This window comes from Lynx rufus, unplaced genomic scaffold (assembly GCF_022079265.1).
Source record: "Lynx rufus isolate CCGP_SWC_20201006 ecotype Redwood Valley unplaced genomic scaffold, mLynRuf1.p SCAF_25, whole genome shotgun sequence".
NCBI classification, from domain to species: domain Eukaryota; kingdom Metazoa; phylum Chordata; class Mammalia; order Carnivora; family Felidae; genus Lynx; species Lynx rufus.
The window spans coordinates 19,266,007-19,283,292 of NW_025814840.1; the positions used below are offsets into that span (position 1 = coordinate 19,266,007).

At 49.1% G+C, this 17,286-nt stretch overlaps 1 protein-coding gene across 1 annotated transcript; it reads right to left on the minus strand.

Annotated features, from left to right (window-relative positions):
* Window positions 1-255: 255 nt before the first annotated feature.
* Window positions 256-1,597, minus strand: LOC124518652 (serine/threonine-protein phosphatase PGAM5, mitochondrial-like). The gene is given in 3 exon segments (XM_047088673.1): window positions 256-279; window positions 281-1,167; window positions 1,504-1,597. Coding segments are annotated over 3 exon segments (1,005 nt in total).
* Window positions 1,598-17,286: the final 15,689 nt, after the last annotated feature.

Sequence of the window (17,286 nt, forward strand, 5' to 3'; positions counted from 1 at the left end):
CGGGGCAGAGAACCCCAAGACAGAAATCAGGCTGATCTGCTCGGGACGATTCCCTTTTCCATCCTGGGTCGGAAGTACAGACCGAAACGCCCCATTTTAGACACTAAAGACGTGCGCGCTTTTTCACCTTCCTCCCGGAGGAACAGCGTCACCGCAGCGCAGCCTGTGGAGGGAAGACGGGGAAGGAGCCGCGTCCGTGGCGGCACCCGGGCGAACCAGGCTGGGGGCCCAGGGAGCAGGTCCTCCAGGCAGCCCTCAGGAGCGGGAGATCTTGTCCGGCCGGAGGCATGAACCCCGTGTCCCCGAGGGCCCTGAGCGCCCCTCGGCCACCAGGCCGAACCACCAGGTGGCTGATGCTACTGTCCTTGAGAGAGAGGTGGAGCCAGACTTCCGGGGGGAACGGCAGCGCCCGGCACACCAGGTAGCGGATGACGTTGGCATGGCAGCTGCAGATCACGTAACTGTCCTCCTGCTGCTTGGCGTCTGCCCGGTGGATGTGGTTCCGGAAGGCGGCCTCGATCCGGGCCCCGGCTTCGTAATACTGCACAGCCTCGGGCTTCCAGTGGGACACGGGTGGGTCGGGCTCGATGGGGGCGCCTTCCCTCCGCAGGTCTGCGCTGACCTTGGAGACGCCTGGCAGGTGTTCGCTGACGACAGCAGTGGTGTCGATGGCCCGGGTCACGGACGAATGGACAATGTTATTGAAGTTCAGGCCCAAGCTGGCAAGTCGGAGCCACGTCGGTTCAGCCTGTTCACCACCCAGGGGCGTCAGCGTGCGGTCCTTTTCCTGGGAAGCATCCACGTGGTTCTGGGAGTGCCTGGTGAGCAAGATGTGTGGCGTGGCCTTGGCTTCGCCGTGGTCCAGCCTGGAGGCCAGTTCTTCTCCTCCACATTCCGGGTTCCTCTTCCGCAGGTTCGCCAAGGACAGCGGTTCTCGCCTGTCCCCGTTGCGGTCCCAGACGCCCGGCCCGGGGCCCGCCGACCCCGCCCACGCCGGCACCTGGACCCCGCGCGGCTCCGCGTCCCTGCCCGCGCGGGGCTTTCCCACCGCCACGGCCGAGGAGAGCAGCGCGGCCGAGCCTCCGGCCAGGCCGCGGGCCGCCAGCTGCAGCACCTGTAGGAATGCCAGGCCCGCGCCTTTCCCACGCCGGCTCCGGGCAGGCGCTCCTATTCAGGTTTTAATTTAAACGTTGCTTTCTGGGGCGCCCTGGGTGGCTCCGTCGGTTGAGCGTCCGACTTCGGCTCAGGCCATGCTCTCGCGGCGCGGCTCGTCAGTTCGAGCCCCACGTCGGGCTCTGTGCCTCAGGTTCTGTGTCTCCCTCTCTCTCGGCTCCTCCCCCACTCACACTCTGCCTCTCTGTCTCACAAATAAATAAAAACATTCAAAAAAATAAACATCACTCTCTTCAGAGAGGCCTTCCCTGATCCCCCCCAGCTAAATCAGCCCCACTCACTCTCTACCACGTGACCTTATCTTATCCTTGTCATTGCCCTTATCAATACCTGCCATTGACTTATTTATCTTCTCATTCGGCCCAGCAAGATCCTTGTCTACCTCCATTGCCAAGACCAGTGCCAGGCCCCAGACGGGGCTCATCTTTGACCCGCCGACCGCTCTGTGCTAGTGGATGGTTTTCAAAAGCCAGTCGTTACATGAATTTCATGTCCACATTCTGGTGGCGTTTAAGTACGCGTCTCAGCGCCCTTATGATTTTCCGTTTTAAGGACACAAAAGCATGAATCACATTCTTTTTCTTTTTTTTTTTTTTAATTTTAGAGAGAGAGAGCGCATGCATGAGCGAAGCAGGTAGAGAGAGAAAGAGACGGAATCTTAAGCAGACTCCACAGTCAGCATGGGGCCCGATGTGGGGCTCAATCCCACAATCCTGGGATCGTGACCCGAGCTGAAATCGGGGGTTGGATACTCAACCGACTGAGCCACCCAGGCGCCCGAAGAGTGAATCACTTTCCTTAGGCACCACCGTGACTCGGGGAGAATTCTGGATAGAAACGCATTTCACGATTAAGACGTCAAAAGGTCTTTAACTTTTAGGAAATTACCCCGGTCCGCACCGAACCGTCATGCCATTATCACCGGCTTCAGAAAAGGCATCTGCCAGGCAAACGTGACAAAGTATAAGTCTAGGAACTGGAAGATCAAATCTAAGCTAAAATTGTACTCGAACAAGGCAAGGCCTTTTAGTTCTACCCTACCAGTACCTTCTCACAAGTTCCAAAGTTCGGAATCAGAGACAGGGCCTCCGAAAAGCTGGTGGACAAGCTCAGTCTCTCCGTACACTGCCTGGATCCTTGTGCCGGCTCTCAGAAAAAAAGTTAGGAGGTGCCACCTTTCATTTTTCAAGGTCAACATTTTGTCTTTAAGAAAGCACAGAGGCTTTTATGCAACAAACACAGACCCCTAAGAGTTTCTGGGCTGAGATGCTGTCCCCGGCCCCGCTTTGTCCGAGTCACCCAGGGCAGCACCCCAACGGCCAAGGACAAGTGGAGGGAGGAAGCTGCTCGTCCCACTCCAGCTGTGAACCACCAGGGAGAGCCACTCAGCAGGTCTTCAAGGACCTAGGACCCTACTAGGTGGGGACAGCAAAGGTTGGGGGCCCGGGGGTGTTGCGGTTACGCTCTCAGAGACTCAAGCCCGTTGTGTCACCTGACGCGTATTTTTCCCCCAAGGGCTGGTGAAACCTAGAGGAAATACCCGTTGCCTCCCTAGTCCCGGCTGTTTATTTCCACACAGAGATGTCACTGCTCTGCCTATGCCCTCCAGGATTTCCCACCCGGAGGTCTGACACAACCAACCATCAGGGTGCAGTCTCCTTACCAATCTGCCCTGGCCACCGTCACTGCTCGCCATACCTGATGCCCAGACTGGCCCGGGTTTCCAGGTTCCCTGACTTTGTCTTGTTTGGGAATAGGACAGAAGAGCAGAAGAAGAGAAAGGTGACCCTGTGTTGGTGGCTTCCAGGCTTAGGATTAAGCTGAGACCAAGAGCAGGGAAGTCAAGGTGAGTCAGATGAGAAATGAACAAGCCAGGGGCACATGTGCCAGCTTTCTCAAAATAAATAACTTTAAAAAATATAATGAAAAGAAACTGTATCTCTGGAATCAGGATGTATCTCTGAAATCGGGATGTGTCTCACCATAAATGATGTGTCTGGCATTCCATCATTTAACGGGTCTTAGTTTTAGGTGATGCAATAAAGTCATGGTAAGTGAAGTGAGACTCAGCTTTCCCAGCACGCCGGAGGGTGGATTTAGAAAAGGTTACAGAGGATGGGTTTGCAGAAAGTTCCTCCAGCTTCACACCACAGCACCTTCTCCACAGTCAGTGAGCCACGGCTATGCTCTCCCTACCGAGGGGGGGGGGTGTAGCTTCCCAATCCTTTCAGGAGCTTTCCCCGTGTGATCTGACACCAGCCCTCGCGGGCAGACGGCGCGGCGAGACTAAAGACAGAGGCAGGCCACTCCGTGGTGGCGAGAAGCACTTTTAATAAGAGCAAAGGGAACTTAGGAGGCTTGTCTTGGGCTCAGCAAGAGAAATGGATCCTTGCACCTGTCTTCCAAATCTTAAAAGTTTCCAAAGAGGCGCTGACTGGGCTCAGTCACATGTACTGTGCAGGCGTTTTCAGCATCTCAAGGCTGTCCTCGGAGCAGCCTCAGGGAACAGAAAAGGCAAACGGAACCCACATTTCCAGAACAGGAGAGGGGGCTCCTGAGTACTGGGGTCCAGCTCAAGTCACATTCCCCAACTGGTGGGGATGCCTTCCTTGGGCGCCCTCTCTCAGCATTAGTGGCGGAGGCTGTACCTTGTATCTGCTATTTCTATATTCTTCACAGTTCCCTTTCCTTCTTATTAGTCTCGGGTAAGGGGTGGGTGTGGGAAGGCCACCTTAGTTCTTTTTTTTAAAATTTGTTTTAATGTTTATTTATTTTGAGAGAGAGAGACAAACCGTGAGTGGGAGAGGGGCAGAGAGAGAGGGAGACACAGAATCCAAAGCAAGCTCTGGGCTCTGAGCTGTCAGCAAAGAGTCCAACGTGGGGCTCAAGCCCACAAACCAGGAGATCGTGACCTGAGCTGAAGTGGGAGACTTGACCAACTGAGCCACCCAGGCACCCTGGGGGGGGGGGGGAAGCTTTATAATGAGAGAAGAGCGACACAGCCATGAGGCGGGAACAAGAAAGGGTATTGCTGTTGCAATAATTTGTGACATAGGTATCCAAAGACCACATCCAGAAAACTTGCTCCTGGGAATTAAAAGCAAGCCAAGAGTCAGATTCAACACAAGCATCTTTGCCTCGACCCGTAAAATCTGTGTATGTTCACAAACATCCCTTATTCAACATACGGACGGACAGAGGTGTGTTACACGTTTACTTGTATGTGTTGAGGGCACTGTGGGGGTGAGGACCACGGTGAGAATCAAACACTCCAGCGTCTAACTTTAGCATGGCTTCTAACCACTTCGAGGGCTTGTTAAACTCAGAGCAGGGGACTCTACCCACAGAGTTTCAGAGTGAGGAGGTCTGGGGTGTGGCCTCAAAACGGCAGCTCTAGAAAGTTCCTAGGTGACACTAACCTCCACTTTGAGAAACCCCGGCTTATCATCATATGATGAGCTCACCAGCAGAATGCAGGGACCGGGGTCGTGATGGCCTTTGGGGACTCAGGCCGGACAGTGTGAGTGCAGATCCCAGTTCTGGTGAAATTACCTTAGGAAATGTGTTCGCTTCTCTTTATCTCAGTTTCCTCATCTGTAAAACGGGGATGATGGTACCTAAATGCTGGGATTCATAGAAGAATTAAAGGAGTTAAAACGTGCAAGGTGTTTAGACCACGCCTGGCACATAGCAAGCACTTTGGAATTGTGTTTCACTGAAAAAGTACGGGTCCCGGCGTCAGACCAATGGCTTAAACTTAGTACCTTGTGGAAGTCACTTCACCATTCTGAGCTTCAGTTTTTTGACTTGTAAAACGAGGATGAAAATAACACCTGTCTTACAGGGTTTTCATGAACATTAAAAAAGCTAACACGCTGGTTATGAAATCTTGGCAATTGAGCATATCGTCAACTTTCAGCTCCTCTAAATGGGGTCTCCTTCTGGCGAAGGGTGTTGACTCTGTGGGGTAATGCTGCCCTCTGCTGGATAAGTGTGCCTTTCTAGAAATTCAGTCGACGTTCTCAATTCGACAATCTTCAACAAGTTTGTATTCTCTGAACACGTTTCTTTGGCTGCCATGATCAAACATGGTTGAATTAAATCACCCTCAGTGAATGGTTTCCTCACTTGGCAAAATAAAAGCCACTTGGCAACTTACTTGGGTTGCAGCCTCATTTCCAACTTTTATTTTTAGGAAGACACAATTGGCTGTGTTGTGAGATCCTGTTTGAGTTTTCTACTCTTCAGGGCGCCTGGGTGGCTTGGTCAGTTAGCATCCGACTCTTGACTTCGACTCAGGTCGCGATCTCCCTGTTCGGGAGTTCAAGCCCCGCATAGCGCTCCGGGCTGACAGTGTGGGGCCTGCTTGGGATTCTCTCTCTCTCCTCTCTCTGCCCTGCCCCCTCTCAAAATAAATCCATTTTAACAAATAAAAAAACTTTAAAAAAAATCACTGGTATAATTTAAAAAATGAAATAAAATTCTGCCTTTCATGATTGTTGCTTTCCTGGGAATTGGGAATATTGGGACGACTGCCTAGTCCGGTAATGCACGCGAACGCTGTATTCTTTCAGGGTCGCTGTGGTAGGCACTTGAAACAGTGTAGCGTTATCACCTGGTCGCTGGGATTCGTCATGTCCCAAAACAGCCAGACGACACACACACGAGCAAGTGTCCCTCTGTGTCCGGATGAAGCTTTATTTATTAATGATGGAATATGAATCTCTCTTAATTTTCGCACGTTATAAAATATGATTCTTTGATTTTTCTCAGTCGCTTGTAAGAGTAAACACCATATGCAAAAACGGGAGCTGGCCAGTTTGCGTCCGCAATCTGTACCCTGCAGACCCCCGGTCTAGAATCCTCCGCCAGCGGCCATCCACATGCTGAGGGGAGCAGACTGGTGAATTAAGCAGACATCGTGCCCGCCTTCGTCAGACCCCTTAGGATGCCACTAATCTCTGCCATTCTGCTAGATACAACATTTACTCTCTTGGCCAGGGGTATCCTTTTGAGCTTCCACTTGACTTTCCTTTCTATGGCGAATTTCACCAGAGATCCGATACGTATTGAGGATTGTTGCATCCAGGTTTATAAGGGATATCGGTCTATACTTTCTTTTCTTGTACTGTCTTTGTCTGGGTCCGGTATCGGGATGCTGGACTCATAGAATGAGTTAGGAATGTCTTCCATTTTTGGGGACGAGTTGGAAAACGATTGGTGTCAGTTCCTGTCTAAACATTTGGGAGAATTCACCTGTGAAGCCATCAGATTCAGAGCTTTCCTTTGTCAGGAGGAAACACAAACATTCGGTCTATAACAAGATCTTCAAGCCCTAACAGTCTGATTTAAATGTATACAGCCTCACTTCAACAACATATAAAAGCCCTTTTCTTATTCAAGTCTGTCTCCCTCCCCTTTCAGGTGTTAATGTCACAAAATGACATCTTTATGTATTATGTGTCCCCAGGCAGACTAAGGATAGTTTCTTACGCATTCGTCGTCTCTTAAATCTCATAGAAAAAGTGCAGAATTACCAAATGAAAGTAACAATAATACTAGCTTTTATAAGCGCCCACATATTTAACTTTGCTTCTCCATATGGCTTCAAGCTACTACTGTCTAGTTACTAATTCCTAAAGTCTAGTGTCCTTTCATTTATTTTATGTATTTATGCCTTTATGTATGTATGTATGTATGTACGTATTTGTTTATTTATTTTTAGAAAGAAAGAGGGTTGGAGAGGGGGCAGAGGGAGAGAGAGAGAGGGAGGGAGAGAGACAGAGACAGAGAGAATCTTAAGCAGGCTCCACACTCAGTGTGGAGCCTGGCATGGGGCTTTATCCCACAACCCTGGGATCATGACCTGAGTTGACATCAAGAGTGGGATACTCAACCGACGGAGCCACCCAAGGGTTCCTCCTTTCACTTCAATCTGGATGACTTCCTGTAGCATTTCTCACAGGGCAGGCTTTTGTTTATCTGGGCATGTCTTCATTTCTCCCTCGTTTTTGAAGGATCTTTTGCAGGATATAGGATTCTTGGTTGACATTCATTTTTCCTTCTGGCCTCTAAGGTTTCTGACGAGAAATCTGCTGATAATCCTATGGAGGGAAATATGATTCACATTTAATAGTAAATAAAAGCTTTAATAAAGCTTTAATAAGGCTTCCACTTAGCTTTATTAAGGTATTAATAACGTACCTTATTTTGTCTTATGCAACAGAACATTGCTTACAGTATCATGATGTCCGTTGAGTTAGAGCATCATTTTGAGACCGATCATTCGTAATTAAAAAAAAATGAATGGAATGTTTTAAGGTTAGTCATTGGGGCTCTTTAAAAGCCTAACAATATTATAGATTTTCAAACTGGAAGTGAAAACAAGCTACTGAAACATCATACAGATTTTAATTTCTAAGAAGGGAAATAACAATTGCCAATAACCCACGTAGACAAAAAGCTCTTTGGAGTCCTTATTTGTGAACCCAGAAAGTAAGAATAGCAATGGAAATAATCTCCAGCTGTGACTGGTCCATTTCTTGCTAATGACTTCATAAAGAGCCTGTAAAAGTAAAACAAAACACACTCTTGCGTGTCTCCTCTAGTCTCAATACTCTACTACAACGCTATTTCACTTCTGACATCAGACGTGGGGAAGTCTGCACACATCAAGCAATTCTGTGACACTCTCTGGGTGTCCTATAATCTAACTCAGTTCTGACCCTGTCTACCTGATGTTATCGGATCCCACATATAAAGGACCTAGTCTCACATGGGGCACCTGGATGGCTCCGTTGGTTGAGCTTCCGGCTTCAGCTCAGGTCGTGATCTCGTGATTTGTGAGTTCAAGCCCTGCAGTGGGCTCTGTGCTGACAGCTGGAGCCTGCTTCCGATTCTCTCTCTCTTTGTCTCTCTGCCACTCACCCACTTGTGCTCTCTCTCTCTCTCTCGCTCTCTCTCTTTCTGTCTTAGAAATACTAAATGAATAAACCTAAAGAAAAAAATAAAGGACTTAGTTCTATAAATTGTGCCTGCCCCTTCAGATGCCCACAGCAAGTCCAAGGTGGTTGCTTCCACGGTGTTTCTGACCGATTGGCTACAGATCGGAGGTTGCCACAAACCCCCCCGTCTTTTGGTTCAATTCATTTGCTAGAGCAGGTCACAGAATTCTGGAAATCACAGTTTACTTACTAGATTGCCAGTTGATTATAAAAGGATATTGTTCCTAGTCGAACTGGGGAGAATCCAGGTTCTGGGGCCTCCACCCAACTGGACCTCAAGAACCTGAAGTTTCTTGGTCTTGTCACGAGAATGAATTCAAGGACAGACGAGCGGCACAGCACATAAGTGACACAAGTGGCAAAGTTTATTACGACAAAAGGTACACTCTTGAGAGATGAGAGCGGAGAAGGTAAGGGACAGAACCGCGTCCCGAGGTTTGGGTTTCTGTCTTTGATCAGCAATTGTTGACTAGAGGCAGAATATGCGTTACTTGGGGCCCGTGACAGGGTTTCGTGCTTCTTTCTTCCCATTTTAGTCAGAGGGCTCCTGTCACGGCATCTGCCATCTGGACCTGTCTTCTTGGGAAGTACTGCCAGCACAGGTCTCTGACCTTCCCTATGGCCAGCTGGGACCTCCTCATTGCTGACCTTCAGGTATTAGGTGTCAGTTGCCTACTCCAACAATATTACTCAGGAATAGCCGGACGGAAAAGATGCAGCGGGCAAGGTACGGGGGGGGGGGGGGGAGACCCAGAGCGTCCCGTGCCACTCTCCCCAAATCTCCACAAGTTCACCAGCCCTAAAGCTCTCCAAACCCCATCCTGCTGGGGTTCCGTGAAGGCTCCATTCCATAGGCATGGCCGATTAAATCTTTGGCCATTGTGGGTTGAACTCAACCGCCAGCCCCTCTGCCTTCCCCACCCCTCTAATCCTGGTGCTGTTCCCATGGCAACCAGCCCCTATCCCTTGGGGCTTTTCCCCAAAGCCATCTTATCAATATATATTCCGGTGTCATTGAAAGGGACATCTTATGAACAATAAAAGACCACTTCACCGCTTTCCCCACTTAGGAGATTTCAGGAGTTTTAGGAGCTCCATGAAGGGCGTTGGATACGAGAGGGAAAAGATAGGATAAAATAGGCAGAGAGGGAAAGGTTAGGACTTGAGGTCCCCGGGTGGGAAAAAAACACGTATTTTGGAACGATGCTGGGAGTGTTTGACCATAGCAAACCCCCTCGGGCGTAAGATCCCTCTCCAGAATGTAACAGATACCACCTAGGCTCCCTCAGGAATGTAACACTCAAACTACCTAACTAAAAAAAGGAAACCGTAAGACTTGCGTTCTAGGAAGGACACTATGGTCAGCCTGACTCCTCACACAATGGAGTCGCGCCAATCAGGAATGGGCAACCTGGCACCTAGAGTTATCCAGCCGGTGAGGATAGAACCTGAGAAGGAACAGGGGGGAAGGGAAGGGAGGGCTGACCAGAACCTTCGAAAACAAGGAGCCTTGCCTACAGTGGCTGCTATTCACTTTCCGATGCCCCCTCTCTGTAAAGACAGCTTTCATACTACTCTAATAGACTTTTGCCTGCTCCTCATTTTGTGCCCATCTCTTCCTTCTTCCACACAGCAAGAAAACAGGTCCCGGGTACTGAGGCGAAAACCCTGCAACAAGGACAGAGGAAGACCAAATCGCACATTGCTTATCATAAATCACAGTACCACACAGCCACTGTTAGGGGATGCCAAGCACCCTTGTAAGACCATGGCCGGACCTGAGTTTTTGGTCATTTTAGCTCAGAAAGCTGCTTGTTGTAACCTGAGGGAATCTGACCACAATTAGTTTTATCCTTTTTGGGTTTTTTATCTATTTTTTTTCCTCTACTCTTTCCCCCACCCCCTCACTTTTCTTTTTTCTTTATTCTGTCCCTTTATCTTTTTCTCATTTTTCTTTCTTTTTTCAATTTTATTTTTTTATTCAGTTTTCATGTTTATTCATTTTTGAGAGAGAGAGACAGACAGACACAGCACGAGCCGGGGAGGGGCAGAGAGAGAGGGAGCCACAGGCTCCCAAGCAGGCTCCAGACTCTGAGCTGTCAGAGCCTGACGCGGGGCTCGAACCCATGAACTGTGAATCATGACCCGAGCTGAAGTCGGACACTCAACCGACTGAGCCACCCAGGCGCCCCTCTTTCTTTCTTTCTTTCTTTCTTTCTTTCTTTCTTTCTTTCCTTCTTTCTTTTAACTTTATTTATTTATTTTGAGAGAGACACAGAGAGTGAGTGGGGCAGGGGCAGAGACAGGGAGAGACAGAATCCCAAGCAGCAACTGGAACTCACAAACCATGAGATTATGACCTGAGCCAAAACCAAGAGTTGGATGCTTAAGGCACTGAGCCACCCAGGTGCCCCTCTCATGTTTCTTTCTAAATAAATCTGGAGCTAATATCTTTCAGGGACATTTTGTTTTTTCCCCTACACTTGTTCACTACCCTGCCCCCGCCACACACACACACACACACACACACACACACACACACGCTCTCTCCCAAAGATAAAGCTTGTTTGAAATATGCTAAACTGATTCTCTCCCTGATAATATCTGCAGATTTGAGTTAAATAACCTAGAAAGCAGGCCATCTCGTTGAATGTGATGTAACTTGGGTAAAAATGAATTTAAAAAAACCTCATATAGAGACACGCAGGTGGCTCAGAGGGCTAAGCGTCTGACTTCAGCTTAGGTCATGATCAAACAGCTTGTGGGTTTTAGCCCCACATTGGGCTCTGCACTGACAGCGTGGAGCCTGCTTGGGATTCTCTCTCTCTCTCTCTCTCTCTCTCTCTCTCTCTGTTCCTACCCCACTTGCACTCACTCTCTCTCTCTCAAAAATAAATAAATAAAAACTTTAAGGGAAAAAAACACCCTCATACAATGAGGAGGAAAGCTGATAAATGCAAACAAAAAAGGGCAGCCCGATGTCTGAGGCCAGGTACTCCCCTGCATGGTTTTAGTTTCTGCAATCTTGCTTGCCTCTTGCATCGGCCAGCAGCCAGGAACCAGAAACTTCGCTAAACTAGTCCTGCCCAACCCGGAAGCACGTATATGTAAAAACTCAGTAAAACTCCAGCCCAACGTTCAGTCTTGGGAGGTGACTCCGCTGAGCGAACACCAGTGCAAAATAAACAGTCCGTGCTGATTCCCTGCATGCTTGTCCCTGGACAAGCTCGTGCTGGATGCCCAGCATTTGCTGTAACAACAGAATGGAGTCAGGAGGCCAGCAGGGGAAGCTCTCCTATGGGAAGGGGAATTAAAAGAGAGAGAAGCAAACCATAAGAGACGTTTGTTGTTGCTGTTATGTGTATTTATTTTTAGAGAGAGAGACAGAACACAAGCAGGGGACGGGCAGAGAGAGAGAGAGAGGGAGACACAGAATCCGAGGCAGGCTCCAGGCTCCGAGCTGTCAGCACAGAGCCCAACACAGGGCTCGAACTCACGAACGGCGAGATCATGACCTGAGCTGAAGACACCTTAACTGACTGTGCCACCCAGACGTCCCCGAGAGACTCTTAATGATAGAGAACAAACTGGGGGTTGATGGAGGGAGGTGAGTGGGGGATGGGCTAAATGCGTGGTGGTATGAAGGTGTTATGATGAGCACGGGGTATTATATGAAAAGTATATGTGAAGCGATGCGTCACTAAATTCTACTCCTGAAACCAATATTGCACTATATGTTCACTGATATGGGCAGCAAAGGCAGAAAGGAATGTAGATAAAATTAAATTTCCTTATAACCTGCAGCCTATTGACAAATCTAACACTTTAAGCAGGCAGAGCGTTGGTGCAAGAGGTGGTTTTATTAAAGCACGGGGACAGAACTTAGGGGCAGAAAGAGCTGCCCTGGGATTGTAAGGAGAGACTGACGATATACTTGGGAGTTGGGGGAGGTCAAGACTAGGAGACGTTTCCAGAAGGACTTTTATATGTTAAAGAAGACTTACAGAATCCGGAAGCCTAGCTATTGTGAAGCAAAAGTTGCTTTCCCCCCTGGCAAAGCATTCACGGTAAAAGGGTCTGGAGTTCCCAGAGAAATGTTTCACTCTGCCGGCCTCAAGGATTTGTCGATGCGCTGCAGGTCAGAAGGAAATTTAATTTCATCTGCATTCCTTTCTGCCTTTGCTGCCCATATCAGTTATGACAAGGTTACTTTCTTGTAGGTGATGAGAGGGGCTTATAAAGAAGATTACCTAACTAGAGCTTGAGGAGGGAGCGCGAGGCAGGCAGGGCAAAATACAAGCCCTCCCCCGGGTGGGACGCGTGAGAGGTGCCTCAGGCACACCTGGCTGCCTGAAGACAAAGGAAAGAAACACAACGCGACAAAACAAATGGTTAACTGATAGAGATCCCAGTCCCTCGGGACAAGTGTCTCCATCAGTCTGCAAACGTCTTAGTAAATTACAGGAGAAAGGCGGCGTTATCAACAGCCTCATTTCCAGAAACCTGTAGACTCCGTTTCCCGTAACCCCAACCACACCCGTCCACAGTGACGTGGGGAACAAAGGCAAGAAGGAAATGGCAGGTAAAATTCAATTTCCTTATAACCTGCAGCCCATTGCCGAGTACGACTTGACTCCAGGAACTCCCCACTGTCTCAATGTTAATGCTTTGCTAGAGAGACAACCTCAGCTTGACTTTCGCAAGGCCTCGGGTATCTTAGGGGTCCTCTTTAGCATATCAAAGTCCCTCCGGAGGCCGCTCTTTTAACTTTTTGTCCCCAACCCCTTAGCATAAATCCAACCATTCTTCACAAACCCCAGTTCAGCTCTTTCTGCCCACTGGCTCTGTCCCCGTGCTTTAATAAAATCACCTTTTTGCACCAACATCGTCTGTGTTCAAGAATTCTTTTCGGGGGCCCCTGGGTGGCTCAGTCAGCTAAGCATCTGACTTCCACTCAGGTCACGATCTCACAGTTTGTGAGTTCCAGCCCCACATTGGGCTCTCTGCTGTCAGCGTGGAGCCCACTTCAGACCCTGTGTCCTCTCTCTGCCTCTCCCCTGACTTGTGCTTTCTCTCTGTCTCAAAAATAAGTACCAAAAAATAAAAGAAAAAGAAAAACATTCTTTCTTGGCCGTCGGCTCCAGGCCCCACGAACCCCATCACCACCCCAAAACTTCACCAAGCTGGTGGGGTGATTCTCAATTGAACGGTTTAAGATTTCATTTCTGAGAGAGCCAAAACTGTAATTAAATCCTAGTTTGGTGACATAGGGCTTAGCATAAGTGACTCCATTTTTGGACTGGTTGTCTTGCTCTTAATAGCTTAATTTTTCAAAAAAAAAAATCAACCAAATTCCACTTTCAGTACAAAGGCAGAGTCTGAGTCAGTCTTCATCCTGGGTGCTCAGGGCAGGGAGAATCTCCCAAGTTCTGGTCTTTTCCATACAAAGATTTTGTTGTTGTTGTTCATTCTTTTTAATGTTCATTTATTTCTGAGAGACAGAGACAGAGCGTGGGCGGGGGAGGGGCAGAGAGAGAGAGGGAGACACAGAATCAGAAGCGGCTCCAGGGTCTGAGCTGTCAGCGCAGAGCCCAACGTGGGGCTCGAACTCACAAGCCTTGAGATCGTGACCTGCCCTGAGATCACGACCTGAGCCCAAGTCGGCTGCTCGACTGACTGAGCCACCCAGGCGCCCCTCCATACAAAGTTTGAGATGTCCTCCGCTTTATGGAACCTTTAATTTTATGGAGAAGAGGAAATCTAATATAGACTAAAATATAAAAACTTGTTGAGAATATTGGGTTAAAGAACAAAAATTCAAACGAGTAACTTTAAAAACCTAATCGGTGGGGTGCCTGGGTGGCCCAGTCGGTTGGGCGTCCGACTTTGGCTCAGGTCATGATCTCGCAGGTTTTGAGTTCGAGCCCTGCATCGGGCTCTGTGTGGACAGCTCAGAGCTTGGAACCTGCTTCAGATTCTACATTTCTCTCTCACTCCAAAATAAAGACACATTAAAAAAATAAAAGTCTAGTTGGTTTTAGTGGACGATTCACGAAGTGGACAGCATGCCATCTGACAAAGAGAAGGAAACTGCACCACAGGGAAGCCTTTTATAGGCAGAACTGAGGTAGAACAATTGGTTATTAGCAAAAGAAAAGGAAGGATTCTTGGAGGCAAGGTCACCTTCCCTTAGGGGAAAGATCAGGGAGGTCTCATCGTGCAGAGTACCTCTCTAGTGCTGATCTGGAGAATTCCAGCCCATGTGGTTGGTTCAAAATTCCACTCCTGGGAGAGAGGCTGAAACTGAAGTTGGGTTTCAGATGATAAGTCTTGTGGTGATGAGTCGTTCGGGGTTTCATATAAGTGACTCCATCCTGGCCTGTTGTTTGAAAAGTGCAGTGTTCATCCATCCTTTATTTGTTCACTCTTGTTCACCCTTCAAAGTGCCTGTGAAGTGTCTTGTCATTCAGGGCTGTTTTCAAATATAGTGTGTGTGTGTATATATATATATATTTTTTTGAAATTTTTAATGTTTATTCATTTATTTTTTTTTGAGAGACAGAGAAAGAGAGAAAGCATGAGGTGGGAGGAAGGGCAGAGAGAGAGAGAGAGAGAGAGAGAGAGAGAGAAATCCCAAGCAGGCTCCGGGCTGTCAGCACAGAGCCCAGCGCGGTGCTCAATCCCACCAACCATGAGACCATGACCTGAACCAAAACCAAGAGTCTGACGCTTCACTGACTGAGCCCCCGAGGCGCCCCTAAAACATAGTGCATGAATAGAAAATTTCAGTTTTCTGAAATCGACAGATCACATCAGGGGCCAACAGATCAGGGGATGACTGCCATTGAAAATATAATTTGTTTCTTACAGAACCCAAGAGGAGGGGCCGTGCCATGAGGGGGCCACATAGGAAAGCACCAGAACGGGTCAGGAGGCAAAGAGAGAGGGAGGAAGCATAGACAAGAGCCTTTACTGTGGTCTCTAAACGAAGGGCTGAAAACAAGACAACCGGTCCACACTGGAGTCACAAAATTGCGCATAGGCCCCAAGTCACCTGTAGAGAGCAAAATGGAGTGTGTCACGCCGAGCGGGGGCCTGTGTCAAGCAGCGACACAAACAGCTCAAGGGACTGCCGCTGGCAGCATCCGCTGACACCCCAGAACCGATAAGAAGCAAAACCAGAGGAGGTCTACAGGGGCCCCAAAGGGCTGAAATCCCTTTAAGAAGGGGAAGATTTTCACAGCCAACTGTCAGGCTCTTCAGACACACCTCTCTATGTCTGACCACTTCAAACGGGCGACCGCCACCCGATTAATCTCCATACAGAACTGAGATCCTTCCCTACGTGGGCATCGTGAGCGGTAAGTGCCAAGAGATGAGCCAGACCAAGGCCTTCTCTCAGCTGCGCCCCCACAGACGACTTTGAGACTGGCTCGTGAACTTCCCGCACCCTTCCCAGGGTGTCGTGTGGCTGCTCTTACGTTCCGCTCTGTGCGCCGTGTAAGAAGCCGAGTTTCATCACACGGTGAAAGGTCACTGAGTTGGCGGTCCAGTGCCGGGCACGCAGTAGAGGCTCAAAGAGTAGTGCATGAACAACCCTTCCTGTGACTTGACGTGTCCTCCTTCGTGCTTTCCTCGTTGGGTGAGTGTCCGTGCCCGCTGGTACATCAGGGGCTTTAAGGAACATAGTCGACACGATAGTACCTCGCCGAAGCCTGACACATAACGCGGCTGCAGAAACTGGGAAGACCGCGGGCCCCGAGGCCTCCACCTAGCCCAATCCAAAGATGTCGCCGAAGGCTTTTGGTCTCCTCACAAAAAAGAATTCCAGGAGAGGTCCAACACGGTGGATGAGTGGTGCAAATAGCAAAGCTTCTGAAAGTGAAAGTATACCCTTTAGATGTGAGACTGGGTACTGAGAGAAAGAGAGCGAGAGAGAGAGAGAGAGAGAGAGACGGTGAGAGAGAGCTGTGTGCCCTGGGGTTCGGGTTTCTCTGTTTTATCGACAAAGGGTAAAACATTCACTACTTGGGAACCAGACTTCTTGGAAGCAGGGTTTTGTGCCTTTTCTTCCCTATTTGGTCACGGGTTTTCTGTGATGGCACACGCCATCTTGGGCCTGTCCGGTCTGACCCAGCCTCTTGTGGCTTTGTTGTAGAGTACTGCCAGGCATGGCTTCTGATTCTGATTGTCCTGATAGCTGGCCAGAACTTCCTCTCCTGCCGGCCTCCAGGCATCCTACAACTGCCTACTCTGACAATAGGACCGGCTCAAGAAGCACTTTTTTTCTTTAATGTTTCTTTGAAAGCATACAGGGGGATGGGGGGACAGAGGATCTCAGGCAGGCGCTGCCCTTACAGCAGCGAGCTGAAATCGGGAGTCCGACTCACTGACGGCAGGCGACACCATGGCCTGAGACGAAGTCAGACACTCAACCCACTGAGAAGCCCCGGTGCCCTTCGATAAGCATTTCCGGTGGAATGAATGTGCCACCTACTGCACTGAACTCAAGTACAAGAACCAACAACGATGGGCATCGTCGAGGCCCTTAAGGGACTCATAATCTATTTTGAGGTCACATATGGTTTAAAGAAACAATTATAGAATCAGTCTGATGTAAGATGGTCGTGAAACAAACACTCTCAAAACTTGGTGGTTTAAAGCAATCTATTAGTATTATCTCTCAGAATTCTGCGCATTCTCTGGGTTCATCTGGGTGGTAAAGACTCAGAGTTTCTACAGCTGCTGCCACCAAATGGCCATCAAATGCCATCAAATGAAACAGCTGTCCTCTTAAGGCTCAGCCGACTGGGCATCCTAGATGTCTCCCTCACGTACAGGCAGCAGGGGCTGCTGCCGGCCAGCTGGGAGCTGGCTGGCCATTTGACCACAGAGCGTGAACGAGACCTCTCTGTGGGGCTCCCCATTCTCACGAGCAGAGTCTGGATTCCCAGCGGCAGCAAAAATCGGAGCAAGACTGCTGAGAGAGAAATCAGACACATCCAGGCCTCTTAAAAGGCAGGCCCAGAATTGCTTAAGCGTCACGGCGACTGAAAGAGCAGACCCAGGCCGGCCGACTAGTGACCATGTCCCCGACATGGCCGCAGAA